Below are 15233 nucleotides of genomic sequence, written 5' to 3'. Positions count from 1 at the left end.
GTTTTCCTTGGTATTAATATATGAGATATTGGGTAATGTACTTGGAATGCATTAGACACTCTTTAACTGTCATGACCCTAGAGCATATTCAACTTATAATTCTTGACTCTAGATTTCAAGTGTATCTCCAGTGAGCTCTGGATTAAGTATTCCTTTGGTTCTTTTTTTTTTCCTTTGCTTCTTCTTACACTTGAATCTTCAAGAGCAATACAATTTAAACCTTAGATGTCACACTTTTGAAGAGGATGGCTAGCTTCTGTGCTTCATAATTACAAAACGTTTTCACTTTTAGATTTGTAAGCATCAGTTAGAATGGTCAGTCCAATTTTTTCACTTTTACATCATTTATTTCATTTCAATCACCTTTGAATGTGCATTTGCCTTTAAAATTTGTCCTTTAAAAAATGGATGATGGAATAATGAAGATTTCACTATTGCATTATTCTTCTAGGTGATTCCATTACTATTGTTTTCCTACTGTAGTCTTTTTTTTTTTTTTGCATAGTTTCAGATGTTATACCAAAGGTTAATATTGTGGTTTTATTTCTTCTCCCTTTTTTTCATTTAGTTTCTCTTCAGTTTGTCCAAGGGAATACGCTTTTGCTTTCTCAACATTCTCTACAGTTTGTCTTCTGTTTCACAGATTTATTTTTAAATTTTTTGATGGATGGTACTTTTGTTTTTAAATTTATCAAACATTCTGGTCAGAAAACACAGTCTGGCTATCAATCAAATCTTTGAAATTTGCAGGCTCTTTGTGATTTAGAGTATTTATAAAAATTATTTGCTGTGTACCTGAAAAGAATATGCATATTACCTATAATCTGTTTTGTGTCTTTTTTCTCTATTCTTACAAATTTCCTATCTGCTTGCCATATCCATATCTAGTCAAGATGCTAAATCACTGTGAATTTGAATCTTTTTATAACTCTTCATTTTGCTTTTTTTTTGAGAGAGAGAGTGTACTTTCAGTGGCATAGAGGAAGGGAGAGAATGTTAAGCAGGCTCCATGCCCAGAGTGGATCATGATGTGGGGCTCGATCTCACGACCCTGAGATCATGACCTGAGCCAAAATCAGGAGTCGGTTGATTGACTGAGGCACCCAGGTGCCCCATACCTCTTTATTTTAAATGTTATTCTTTTAAAAGCAGCAAATAGATGGATTCCATTTTCCTAATTCCTGATGTTTCTTTAAAACAAATTTTTATTTTTAGATTCATTGTGCTATATTTGGATTTACTACTGTACTGGATTTACTCCTTCCCTGATTTCTTTAGGATTTATAGTTAATTACATTCCTTCTTTGCTGAAGATCTTTAAAATTTTTGGTTTATATTTTCTAAAATAATTTTTAAAAGTAATATACCCTCTTAAACATGTTCAAGTCAATATAAAAATATTTTTACTTAATCTTAAAAATTGTAAAGGAAGTTATTTCTGTAATACTGAAATTTTAAGCTAAATTTCTTACATTACTAAGGTCTCTAGCTGAATCAGTATATCACAGCAATTTGATATGCACCATCACTCCTTAGAACAGTTATCAGAAACTTTATGCTATTTTATTCCTAATTCATATCTCCATTGTATTCTCTCATGTAATTTTATCTTATTGCAATATAGTGTATTGCTTGAAAGCCTTTTACTGATACTCATTATGAATCTGTCTCAAAATACATGAAAAACATTTATTGAAGTAAAAAATATTTTTAGACATTAAAAAAAAGTTTCCAACAACTATAAACCTCCAAGTGTTGAAGACTGTTGTCTGGATTATTATTACTACTCAAATTATAAAAACATAAATACATTAATTTTAATAAATTATTAAAAACAAAATAAGTCTTATTGGAAATGTATCTCAATGAGAATGTATTGTGCTGTATTTTCTTATATTTATGAGTAAGTTCTGTTATTGCTAGAATAAGACATCTATTTTATTAGTACTTTTTATGTGTAGATATAAATGAGAAAACTCACTCATGTATATAGAAAAAAAGGGACAGAAAGAATTGTTATAGTGATGTCACTCAATTCTCGGACTCTTTAAGGTATATGCCAAAATTTGTAAAGTGAATCTGTAATCAAATTATTTTTAATGATTTTGACAATTTGAGCTTTCTTCAATTTTAAAAGCAAAGAATTGAAGACCACCCTCATAAAAGACCTTGTTGTTCAAACCATTTTCCTTCTTAATCCTTTGGAAAGTTAACCAAAGATGTTTAGTAAGACTTTATCAGTAACTCTTTCACTTAGTCATCTTGCTAGGAGAGCTTAAAATCAAGAAAAAACTGAGTAAAAACACCTCCCACAAAATTGGAAATTGCAGAGATTTCTTGAGGATGATATATAGATTAGAAAACTTATGTTTGAAAAACAATCATGTTTACAGAATTAGGATTTAATATAAAAATATCTGAAAAAGGGGAATTAATCATAACTAAACTGGTTTTCTAAAGCTAAATGTACTATGTCCTAGTGTACATTTTGGGGATATTTATTCCATTTACCTATACCTAAGTATATACTCTGCTCTTATTGTTTATGGTAGTTTATCAAACTAAGACACACATCCTAACATTTCTGAAGTTGGGATGCATCTTAACAATTGATGGCACACAGTTTAGTGGCCAGTGTTTTTACTAAGTGGTATGTAATTGTGAATCATAGAACAGTGTCTTAGATGAAAATTTAGATTGTGGAAATTAGGAGCAAAAAAAGATAATGAATCACTATTAAGTTCAGGGAATATGCAAGGCGTATCGATGACTATTTTGTGTCTTATTTACGAAAAACCCATAATGTGTTTCTGTTAACTTAAACCTAAATGCATGTTCAGAATTAAAAAACAACAGGAAAAAGGAAAAGACTTGGGCCAGTTAAAATTAATACGGATTTACAGAATCTGATCATGAACTGGCAAAGGTTAATGTTTCTCCTAAGTATCTGAAAAATGCTCTGGAAAATATACAATCATGAACTTACCTTTGATATGTGATCTTTTCACTGGAAAATCTATGATTAGTATGTCAGAAATAAACATGGAACTTCTAATTTCTTCCTCCTTGAAACCATGCTAATAATGCTGAGACAGGTTTGAGGCATATTTATCAGGCTCTTTACTATTAGGAGAATGGTGAAAATAGTCGGCTTGACAGCATTCACCAAAACCAATCATGCTTTTGTACCAGTTTTGAATATTCTAAGATAGATGAGGCAAATAATCTTATCATTTGTTTGTTGCCTAAAAAATAAGGTAACTTTACCTTCAGTTTATGTTCCTGCTCTCTGCTTTACTTTCACATGAGTCACCCATAGGAAAAATGAGTTTTTTGAAGTCAGGAAACAAAAAAGGCAAGGCCATTAAACTAAAACTGTCATTGTACTATCTCCTACTTGATAACACATCTGAATTCTGAACATCTCCACCTGGGCCAAGATAACCCATTTCTAAGACCACACTTCACTCATAATGCAAATTAGCTTCCACCACACTTTCTTAAATTGGGCAGTCAAAAAGGTCTGTGCAGGTTGAGAGGGATGTTAACTCCACAGCTTGATGGCGTAGTGCAAGGTTCTAGAAGAGTATGTGGGACCTGAAAAACTGTTGGGGTTATTTTTATAAAACACAAACTCACCATAGTTTTCCTATGTAAATTGGGAGAAGGGTGATTATGAAAAGGCAGAAGGTAAAAAGGAGAACTAGCATAATCCACTAAACACGGAAATGTTCTTTACATCATTTTAACAAAGAATATACATGAGAATTGAGGATCTGGAAAGTTTTCTATGCCTGCATTTTCCTTGGAAGGTTGAAGACTCCAAGTTCACACACTCTTGTTTGAAGACCCAACTACAGGTTATACCTCCGTTCTTTAGTTATCTAAATATTTAAGCTGCATACTTAACTAAAAAATTTTCTAAGTTATATAGCATTTCTATGGAGGTAAAAATGTGTATTTTGTAACAATAAAAAGCAATTATTTTTCATATTAGAGAATGATCAATTCTTTCATTCAGCTAAACAAAGATAGACTAATAAGAGAAACAAACCAAATTATCAATGTTGCAAGAACTTTGATAACTGAATACACTATCAACTAGAGTCAAACAGTAATGCACCTTTCCTGAGGACAAAAAAAAAAAAAAAGTTTCTCTTAAGAAAGTCAGAAAAGGTCAGCTCTGGAAGTGGATGCTGGTAACTTGGCAAGAAAGAATTTCACATTTTGTTGTTTGATACTATACTTAGAGTGAAATAAAATGCACATAAACCATTAAAACTCTTACAATTTGTGTATCTTCCAAATACACTATGAATACATTGGCACAAGATCCTTCCTGACTTCCTTTTTCATCTTTGCCAATAATCCAGTGATCTCTAAGAGGTGGTTTAATAATTATTTCCAAATGCAATTTCCTAACGATAGTATTTCTTACCTATAAAGTTCATTAAGAGGTTTACAAAAGTATTCTACTTGCTCTAATTTTCATGACACATCATGACCTCAAGTCATCTGGGAAAGACAAGATGTTAGAGTATAAAGACATTTCCTTTAAAAAATTGGGGAAAATTACTAATTTACTATCTTTTTTAGAACAGGAGACAAGGCAGAGCAATACAGTAGTTATAATCAGAATGTCTGCATTCATTCACCAAATATTTATTAAGCACCTACTATTTCCCAGACATCATTCTAGCAGCTGAGGCTCTATAGGGGTGAATGAGAAAGTAATAGCTACCATTTATTGAGTGCTTACTATGTGCCAGGCTCTGGCCTAAGAGTTGCACACATAAACCCATTTAATCCTCAAACACAACACCTCTATGACATGGGTACTATTTTCATTTTACATATGAAAAAATTGAGGCATAGAGAAGTTAAATAACTCATCCAGCTATTAATTGGTAGAAATATCCCTGGCTGTCACAAAAGTTTCCATAAATCTAAACTCTTTCCCTTCTCCTTTTCTTCTTTGCCTCTGTGAGAACTAACAGAACGGAGTATGGGTCAAATAGGAGGTGTGACCATTTCATTTTTAGAGGTTTCTTTTTGGGAATGTTTAAGCAGATTTTTAAGTAGCTCTATCTTCATCATGTTGTGATCTCAAGATACCCAAAAAAACCTGAATGCTGGAAGACTTAGTTTTGCTTAAATAGTTAATGTAGGTACACACATGTAGCATCTCTTCCTCTGGAAAAACCACTTTTCTAATCCAGGCAGGCCTATACTGGGGCTGAAGATTATGGGACCCGGTCTCATTATAGGGGAGGTCCACAGTTCAAGCTAATTAGGCCTCACTGCCTTGGGCAGAGTGACTGGTTCAGGAGGACAGAAACATGATCCAGGCATGACAAACCTGTCTTTCTTGGGATGGACAGTGTTGGGAGATGTTCTCTTCACAAAGGAAGAAGTGATTTGACTGCTGGTATCCTACCTCTCCACAATATTCAAAGATGTTGAAAAATTTACATCCAGGACACTTCCATCTAACTATGCAAGAAATAGTCTATCACTGCCTTTTCCAGTAAAACGAGTATAAAAAGTATAAATACCCTTTAAGTGGGTTTCTGTGACTTTCAGTCAAGTTTCAATGCATTTGCAAAACCATTTACATAAACTATGCACAAAGAACAATGTTTATGATAAATAAGAATAGAATTCTTTTCTGTTCTCTTCCTTCATCCTTTCCCCTGTGAGTAAATATAGAACTGTCTCTGGCTCAAAGGATGGTTTATTTCATTTTCAATAGTAGTATGCAAAATATTTATCTATGAATTCTAAGCAAGTGATTACAGGCATTGTTTTAATAATTCTATTTCTGTAGCATATGACAAAACCACAGTATATCTAGAAAGACAAAAATGTTTTATTTTAAAACATTGGAAAACCATTGAAAGACAAATGTCCATTATATAACCATGAACGTTAAATATTTGGAAACTGTGAATCTTCTAAAATGTGGTAGGCACTTCCAAAGAGCTAAATGTTGCAAATTACTGTACTGTATGTCTTCTCTAATATCAACAATACTTGATATGATGAAAAGTACCAAGAAGACTCAACTAATTGTTATTCAAAGTCACCATCTTAGGGTTCAACTTAATGACAGGAGTCAAAGTTTTGTCCAAGATGTTCCTGACACATGAAGCTTCCGGGTGAATTTCAGAAATGTTTAACAAAAGTATCTTCCTTTTTTGCCTGTGAATGTTTGAGTATTGCTGTATTGTTGGTTAATATCCACTACAGATACTGGTTCTAGGCCAGCCCAAGGGTCTTCAAGCATTGAAGGCTTGAAATAACTTTCCAACTCATTAGACATTCTTTTTTCTCTACCACGCCCTGATCCAAATGGTGTAGATGTCCTTGGAGAACCCTTTAGAAAAAAAATCATCAGTTAAAAAAATGTTTTGTAGAGATAATTGGCACTTTTTTTTTTAAAAAAAAAAAAGCTAGTGGGGATCACATTGCTAGTTTAAAAGTCGTGTTTTGAACCCAAACATGTTCAACTGCAAAATCCATTCTTCCTTTAACCTAGTGTTTTGGTCTGTAAGAGTATTTAAGCCGGTCTGACATACCCATTTACTAATAACGGCATGCCAACGCTCAGCTCAAATACTTTTCAATTTCTATGTAGAAGCTTCGCAGAACTACCCATTGGTGATGAAATAAGCAACTGTGTTTCCATTTTTCCTCAAAATTTCCATCATTTTTTTCTGAACAGAAATTTAAAAAAAAAAAATCTTTTTTTTTTTTTTTCTTTTCCCTTCTTAACCCTACAGCTTCAAAATTTCAAGAACCTTTCCATCCTGTGCAATTTTATCTCCTTAGCTCTGGACTCAAAAAGGGGTCGGGGTTGGTTTAGCCCTATCGGAAGTTAGAAAACCGTGCGAGCTTGTTGAACCACAGACCTCCTAGCCACACCAGAAATAGCCCTCGGTCTCCAGGAGAACCAGAATCTTACAAAATCAACGATCTTCCCTTAGGAAAACTTGAGAAGCAGCCAGTGTAGTTTGAAGCTCTCCCCCCACCCCCTCCGCCCCTCGCCCCCGCCGCGGTTCTATTAGTAGGGAAACGGCACCAGGGTCTGTCTGTCTGTCACCACGTAACTCCGGTGAGCTCTCTGCTGGGGATGCTTTCGCTTTCTTATCCCTCGGAGAATAATTTACTCAAACGAACGGGCCGGGCCCCCGGCAGAGGACAGTGTGTGAACGGCAGTGCACGAGTCCAAAGCAGGAGGGCTCTGCAGACAGGAAGCACAGGGCAGCCCGGAGGGCCCAGCGCGTTAGCGCCGCCTTCAGCCCGGGGCGTGACCCCGGAGACCCGGGATCGAGTCCCACGTCGGGCTCCCTGCGTGGAGCCTGCTCCTCCCTCTGCCTGTGTCTCTGCCTGTGTGTGTGTGTGTGTGTGTGTGTCTCATGAATAAATAAATAAAATCTTTAAAAAAAAAAAAACAAGGAAAAAAAAACCACCTCAGAAAGTACTGAAGGTAACCTAAGTTACTTAACTTCTCTCTCAGCCTCAGTTTACTCATCTGCAAAACAGGGCCAACAATAGTATCTCACCTCATAGAGGATTAGACAAAATAATCCATGGAGAGGGATTATTATTAGTACCATGCCTGCCATACAGTAAGAGCTCGGCAAACGCTGGCTATTATTACCTGGGGGTGGGTCTGCTGCTGCCCTGGGGAGTAGCCGAATTGCTGCTGGGACCCCGCGGGGGACTTGGAGTAGGAGCCAGGGTAGCCGCCAGGGGACGGAGACCCGAATCGGCCCCCCGGGAAGCTGCCGCCGTGTCGCGGAGAGTGGCCGCTCCCGTAGGGCCTAGACCGGGGCCCGTACGGCGGCGTGTGGTGCGGACTCCCGTACCCGTCCCGAGGGGAGGGCGGCCGCGGTCCGCCTCCGCCCGGGGCACCCCGGAAGCCGCTCCCGCTACCCCAACCTCCTACACCCGCGCCGGGGTAGGGAGGAGTCGGGGGTCGAAGGTTCTGCCGGTGCATGTCAGGAGACGGAGACCAAGCCCTCAGCGCCGCGCTCTCCCGCCGGAACTGTCCCGACCAACCCTTCTCAGAGGCTCGGCGGTCCGCTGCCGACACGGTCCCCCGGCCTCCAGCGCAGCACAGCATCTTGGTTCCGGCGGCACAAGGGTTCCGTCGGGCGCACTGGAGAAGCGGGTTACTGATCCGGATAGCGACCGGTTGGACTTAACGGCAAGAGGAAGAAGAAGGACGAGAGGGAGGCCGAGCAGTCGGCTCCGGCAAAGGCCCTCAGGGCCCCGCGGGGCTTGCTCGGGCCCGGCCGACTGGGGCCCGGAACGCAGCGCGCTGCGGGGCCGGCGCGGCGCGGCCAGGAGGCGGGGGGCGGAGCCTGAGGGGCCCGCGGGCGCCCCTGCGGCGGCGGCGGCGGCGGCGGCGGCGGCGGGCGGGCGGTGCGCGCTCGCTCTGCTGGCGCCGCGAGGGGAGAGGCGGCGAGGCGCGCGATGCTGGCGGCGGCGGCGAGGCTCGCGGCGCTGCGGGGAACCTGCCTGCTCTCCGGCCCGGGCGGCGGGCGGGGCTTGCGGAGCGGCCGCGCGCGCTCAGGTACCCCGGGGACGCGGGCCGGGCGGCGCCGTGGGGCGGGCACCCGCGCGTCCCGAAGCCTGTCCGCGCCCCGCGCCCCGCGCCCCGCGCCCCGCGCCCCGCGGCCGCCCTCTGGCCGTGCCCGCCCCTCGCGCTCCGGGGTCGGCGAGCCCGCCGGGGGCCGCGGGGCTCGGCGGGGGGCGGGGTCGGGGTCGCGGTCGCGGTCGGGGTCGCGGTCGCCCCCGCCCCGGCGCTGGCCCTGCCCCCGACCCTTGCCCCGAGCCCACAGAACTTTGAGAAGGTACATGCAGCCGCATTTCGGGAGGGATTTCAGAGCCCAGCTCCCCGGCGCGGAGACGCCTGTCGGACTTTACTCCTTGCACGCTCTGGGTGAATGCAAGCGGCGGGGGAGGTGGCTCCGAGGCACAGATGCTGACTTTTATGTTAAAGGGTTTGTCTATTTATGTATTCATGCGTGAGACACACAGAGACGCGGGCAGAGGGAGAAGCGGGCTCCACGCAGGGAGCCCGATGCAGGACTCGAGGCCAGGACCCCGGGGTCACGCCCTGGGCCGAAGGCAGGTGCTACACCGCTGAGCCACCCGGGCATCCCAAACTAATGCATTTGTTTTAGACATTTTATTTATTTATTCATGGGAGACACACACACAGAGGGGCAGAGACACAGGCAGAGGGAGAAGCAGGATCCCTGCGGGGAGCCCGATGCAGGACTCGATTCCGGGACCCCGGGGTCACGTCCTGGGCCGAAGGCAGGTGCTACACCGCTGAGCCACCCGGGCATCCCAAACTAATGCATTTTTTTTGACATTTTATTTATTTATTCATGAGAGACACACACACAGAGGGGCAGAGACACGGGCAGAGGGAGAAGCAGGATCCCTGCGGGGAGCCCGATGCAGGACTCGATTCCGGGACCCCGGGGTCACGTCCTGGGCCGAAGGCAGGTGCTACACCGCTGAGCCACCGGGGCATGCGAAATTAATGCATTAAAAAAATTATTTATTCATTCATGAGAGTCACACAGAGAGAGAGAGAGAGACATACACAGGCAGAGGGAGAAGCAGGCTCTACGCGGGGAGCCCGCTGCGGGCCTCGATCCCGGGACCCCGGGGTCACGCCCTGGGCCAAAGGCTCCACCGCTGAAGCCCCCCGCCCCCCCGCCCCCAGGTGCTCAGATGCAGATTTTCAATGAGTACGCTTGGACCAATAGCTGTGAAAATCTTGACTATTTCCACAAAGTTTGTTATTATTGAACAATGTGCCAGTTCCAGCGTGACACCTGATGGCAAATAAAACATGCTCTTGTACCAGACACCTGTCCCAGAATTTGATTTAGAAGTCGTGGTTTGGGTTTGAATCATCTGGCGTCGTATAGAACTCTCTTTCCTCAGAGTTTGGGAGCCAGAGTCCATTGTGACTCCTGACATCAGCACCTGGGGGGATTCAGGAGATCGCAGCCCCGGGGAGGCCGGGCGTGCACCTGGCAGCTGCCCCTCCCTGCACGCCATCTCTGACAGGCTGGGTCAAAATTTAATAGAGAAAAATTAAGTTTTAATTTGTCTGATCATTTTTGCAATTGCATTTGATATATTTTAATAACTGATTTTACTACATCACAATTAAACAATAAGCCTCTCAAATCCACATGTAGAAATAAAATTCGTGAGTGAGAAAGTCAATTCAAGATCCCTGGTCTGTATTTTTAGGAAAAAATGGTAATAGTTTTAGAAAGTAAACTAAGTGTTGTTACTCTTAGTACGAATCTTGTATTTATTTATCATTTGAATTTTTTTTTTAAAAATGATTTCTATGTGGAGATAGGGCAGAAAGTTTTAGTATTATCTTAGATATTTTCCTTATTTCAAATATGTATTTTCCTAAATGACTCTTTTACTTGCATTCCTTCCTTAACAGAATTATAGACATTTGATAAGACTGGCTGAAGGCTGAGACTGGTGTCTCCTCAGCTTCTGCCCTCCATGAGGAGTGGAGACACCAATGGCTTTTTTAGTTATTTATTCTGAGGGAGTTCTTCTGTTCTCCCAATTTCTCCTTCAGGCACAAATTGTAGAATTAAGTCAGGTTGATGCCATTAAGGCTTTAGTGATGCAGTTAAGGCATGAGGACCCCAGATAATCCACTTTAGGATGTATTTTTGGCTTGGCCAAAAATTTAGCTTTTGGGTCTTGTCTGGGTGTTTAGCTTAATGCCTGGTAACTGGGCCCTCAGATATTTATAGAATAAGCTGTTGGGTGGGTCACATCATTATCAGTCTGTGGTTCTCACTTATTTTACTTTTTCTATCATTAACCAGTCCACTTTTGGGGGAAGAGGGAGCACAAAACGAGGGCAATGGGAACCAAAATTACCTTTATTAATTTTTTTTAATAATTGGCAAATGCTTTGCAGAATTGATTAAAATACTGTATATTGTCTTTTTACTTGGCTTACACCTGGAGAATGTTCCCTGTAGTGATGTCTTCCTGTCTTCTACACATAGGAACTTGCAATAGAAATAGGGGAGGGAGGGGCACCTGGGTGGTTCAGCGGTTGAGCCTCTGCCTTCAGCCCAGGTGGTGACTCCGGGGTCCTGGGATCGAGTTCCACATCTGGCACCCTGCATGGTGCCTGCTTCTCCCTCTGCCTGTGTCTCTGCCTCTCTCTCTCTCTCTTTCTCTCTCTCTCTCTGTCTCTCATGAATAAATAAATAAGATCTTAGAAAAAATTAGGGGAGGAAAAGAAGTACAGTGAGAATTTTTGACGGGTAGATTATACATGACAGTGTGCCCTTCATCAAGTTTGCAAGTATATATGAGGGTTGAGGGACAGTTAATAATTATATGAAAACTCCAGATTCCACTTGGATCACTTCTTGGAATAGGCCATATGCCTTTTTAGAGATGAGAAATAGCCAAGAGAAGTTAAGTGACTTGCTTAAGTTCACATAACAAGCAGAGGTGCAAGCAGAACTCAGATTTCTTTAATCCCGGGAAATATATATATTTTTTGAAATCTAAATAAAGATGATGAATTGACAAGCTGTCCTTTAAACAATTCCATAGATAAGTGAACATTGAAAAATGTTGAGAATGCTGTGTTGCTTATTGTTCTAGATTTAGCAATTAGTACATACAACCTCAATATTGAATTTTTATAAATGTAGCTAGAATCTTCCCAGGTGTTAGCATGGGGATTGCAGTCTGAGTGCCTGCACTGGTGGGTCTGAGGCATCTATCTATTTGTATTGAATTTATTTTTATGGTCATGAGTTCAGGGGAAGAGAGGTGAGGGGGAGGGGAGGAAGTTTTATGTTGTGTTACCTGGAGGTAGAAACATGAGGACCTGGGGTGATGGATATGAGACCATGGTGGCTGCCCTCTGAAGTCTGAGTCCTGTGGAGAGAAAAGGGCAATTCTTATTTTTGTGAACAACAGAAGTTTTGGTCCCACCTTTCCCCATGGGCTCCCCCCCTCCCCCAAGAGAATTAGAGCACTGTTTAGGGAGGATTAGCACTGGAAACAGGATACTGAATAGGGCAGTGCTTTCTTGGAAGACACTATTAGTGTCTAGGTACTTTTTTCAAGTGGCATTGTATACATAGGACATCAACAGATGGAACGTCAAGAACTTTCTGAGTATCTGTGAGCTATATGGGGAGCCCCAGAAATAATTGGTTAACTTTGTGGTGGTGTGTTATTTTATAGGTTTCACATTAATGCAAGTAAGAGAACCAAGCCAAGGAAATTTAAGACAAGATTTTTATTTAGGTTGCCTAAGATATTTTGGTGGGTTTTTTTTTTTTCCTAGTGGATTTCAAATTTTTTTTAAGATTTTAATTATTTATTTGACAGAGAGAGAGAGAGAGAGAGAGAGAGAGAGAGAGCACAAGTAGTCAGAGCAGCAGGCAGAGGGAGAGGGAGAACCCGGCCCTCCGCTGAGCAGAGAGCCCAATGCAGGGCCTGGGATCATGACCTGAGCTGAAGGCAGATGCCCAACCGACTGAGCCACCCGGGTGCCCCCCCAATTTTTTTTTTGATGGTTAGCATTTTTTAGCAATATTTAAATTTATTATTAATTTATTTTTAAAATTTAAATTCAATTAACATCTAGTGTATTATCAGTTTCAAAGGTATTGTTCAGGGATTCATCAGTTTTATATAATACCCGTGCTCATCACATCACATGCCCTTCTTAATGTCCATCACCCGGTTACCCCATCCCACCTCCCATGGCCCTTCCAGCAACCCTGTTTGTTTCTTTTTTTCTTTCTTTTTTTTTTCTGTTTGTTTCTTATGATTAAGAGTCTCATGTTTTGTCTACCATCCTGATTTAATCTTATTTTATTTATCTCTCCCTTCCCTATGCTCCTGTTCTTTTCCTTAAATTCCACATGAGTGAAGTCATACGATAATTGTCTTTTCTCTGATTGACTTATTTAGCTTAGCATAATACCCTCTAGTTCCATTCACATCATTATAAATGGCTTTTTTTTTTTTTTGGTAGAGCCTTATCTTCAAAAAAACATAATTAGAAGCCAAAATTATGAGAGCGGATGGGCTGTATCTGAAGCAGGATTTGGGGTTTCAGAGCCCTGCTCACTCTGCACCTCTAAATGCCCCCCTGAAAAGAGGCTTCTGGGGCACCTCTGAGGAATTCCCAAGGCTCTCCAGAGGGGTGTGAAAGCCAATATTTTAGGAGGTGTTGGATATTAACAAGGGCTGCAAAAATAAATATTTTGGTTTGCTTTACTTTGTATTATCAAGAAGTGTTTATTTTCATGTTTCTGCATTGGTCACAGCCTTGCAAGCCAAGCAAACTACAACCTGGGTTAAAGGGCAAGACTTGGAAGTTAAAAGATTGTTAAGAGATTAGATTGTTAGAGAATGCCCAGGAAGTTTGTTTCTTTTTCAATGGGCTATAAAACTCAGCCTGGGAGACATTTGAGATTGAGATTATAAACCCTGTGAATTTAATCTTCCCTGGAGACATTTATTTACATTCCAAAGGGTAAAAATTCTGAGACCTTCCCTTTTCTTGCTAAGGAGAATTTGCTTACATTAGGAAGATTAACCTTTTTTCTGCCTTTCTCAGTTGGGCAGCTATAATATACATACTTCTAAATTCATACTTTTGGGGATCCTTCCTGTGGTTTACCCCCTGTATGTACAGGCCTAACCAACTGGCTCTCTTTACGATGCCTGTAGTGTATTAGGTGTGGGAAAAGTGATTTCTTTCTTTCTTTTTTTTAAGATTTTATTTATTTATGAGAGAGAGAGAGAGAGAGAGAGAGAGAGAGAGAGGCAGAGGCACAGACAGAGGGAGAAGTAGGCTCCCCATAGGGAGCCTGATGTGGGATTCCATCCATGGACCCGGGATCATGTCCTGAGCAGAAGGCAGATGCTCAAACCACTCAGGCACCCAGGCATCCCAAAAGTGGCTTATTTTTTAATATAAGTAATAGTAACTGTCATTTCTGCTCCAGAACCTTGTGTTTACTCTCAGGCTAAAAATGCATAAATGTAAATGTTAAAAACATATTTTTGATATAAAACACTTCATATTACAGGAGAGTATATTTAATAATTTTTATGTATAGAAATGCTTGTATGTATACTTAGAGCATAAGCTTTACCTTGATATTTCCTGAAACTTTAACATCTCCGTTTTCCTTATAGAGGCCCTGTTAGTGTATCTCTAGGATGTGATTAGTTCACTCATTGATAGGGTTAGGACTATAGTGACACAGTGAATCACTTAACTATCACTTACATAATATTTTTCATTGATAAAGCAAGTATTAGAAGCAGCTTGTTTGCAGGAGTCTATGAGAGCCACACTTTACTCTTAATCATCTTCTTTTCTTTCTTTCTTTTTTTTTTAATCATCTTTTTTTCAACTCTGTGTACACTTTGTCCCTGGTAGTCAAGCATGGGTGAATTGTTTTATAGATATTTACCTCTTTGTAGACTAATATTCTTTACTCAGGTGCAACACAGATGTTAAAACATTAACTCACACCTCTAAAAATTTTCATTGAGCATAAAATTGGTGAGAGAGTACTTCAGTATGAAGGCAAACATAAGAGAGTATAACTATTTGAGACACAAATTTTTATTTTGAAATTAGAAAATAAAATTTTAATTTCAGTGTAAGTTGTGTTTTGGGGCACCTGGGTGGCTCAGTGGTTGAGCGTCTTTGACTCAGGGTGTGATCCCAGGGTTCTGGAATCAAGTCCCACATCAGGCTCCCCACAGGGAGCCTGCTTCTCCGTCTGCCTATGTCTCTGCCTCTTTCTCTGTGTCTCTCATGAATAAATAAATAAAACCTTTAAAAAAAAGGAAGTTGTTTCTTTGTATTTTTCCAATTATAAAAAAGATACATACATTTTGTAGGAAACCTAAAGTATTTCGAAAAATAGAAAGCAAGAAAAAAATAATTGCTTATCCAAGAAGCAACTATTCATATTTAAATAGAAAAAAATAAGCTTTAGATAGTTTAAATCTTTAAATAGGAAAATAAAAGCTTTTAAAATGGGAAACCCACCCTATACATGAACGTTTTGTAATCTGGAGTTGGGAAATCATGGTACCTATGCAGAAAAGAGTTAACATAGCAGGCCTCAGACTGCTGTCTTTATTATTTTTTTTCTTAA

At 40.9% G+C, this 15233-nt stretch overlaps 2 protein-coding genes across 4 annotated transcripts in view; one reads left to right on the top strand and one right to left on the bottom strand.

The window, feature by feature from the left end:
• Window positions 1-8341, bottom strand: part of MPLKIP (M-phase specific PLK1 interacting protein) — a 57492-nt gene extending 49151 nt beyond the window's left edge. The window contains exons 1-2 of one of the 2 annotated variants that reach the window (XM_055301047.1): window positions 7664-8331; window positions 5717-6376 (exon numbers count right to left, since the gene is read on the bottom strand). In XM_055301047.1, the coding sequence (XP_055157022.1) occupies window positions 6176-6376; window positions 7664-8128 (666 nt within the window). In that variant the 5' untranslated portion in view covers window positions 8129-8331 and the 3' untranslated portion in view covers window positions 5717-6175. Of the gene's footprint in view, window positions 1-5716; window positions 6377-7663 lie in introns of those variants that run through there. The other variant, XM_055301048.1, reaches the window with a different exon arrangement.
• Window positions 8342-8428: 87 nt separating this feature from the next.
• The window catches only part of SUGCT (succinyl-CoA:glutarate-CoA transferase), a 716497-nt gene continuing 709692 nt past the window's right edge, over window positions 8429-15233 (top strand). For both annotated transcript variants that reach the window (XM_055301218.1, XM_055301217.1), the window contains exon 1: window positions 8429-8581. In XM_055301218.1, coding sequence (XP_055157193.1) covers window positions 8482-8581 — 100 coding nt within the window. In that variant the 5' untranslated portion in view covers window positions 8429-8481. The remainder of the gene's footprint in view (window positions 8582-15233) is intronic.

Source organism: Nyctereutes procyonoides, unplaced genomic scaffold, assembly GCF_905146905.1.
Source record: "Nyctereutes procyonoides isolate TBG_1078 unplaced genomic scaffold, NYPRO_anot_genome, whole genome shotgun sequence".
NCBI lineage: Eukaryota > Metazoa > Chordata > Mammalia > Carnivora > Canidae > Nyctereutes > Nyctereutes procyonoides.
This window is presented reverse-complemented; position numbering and strand designations above follow the sequence as displayed.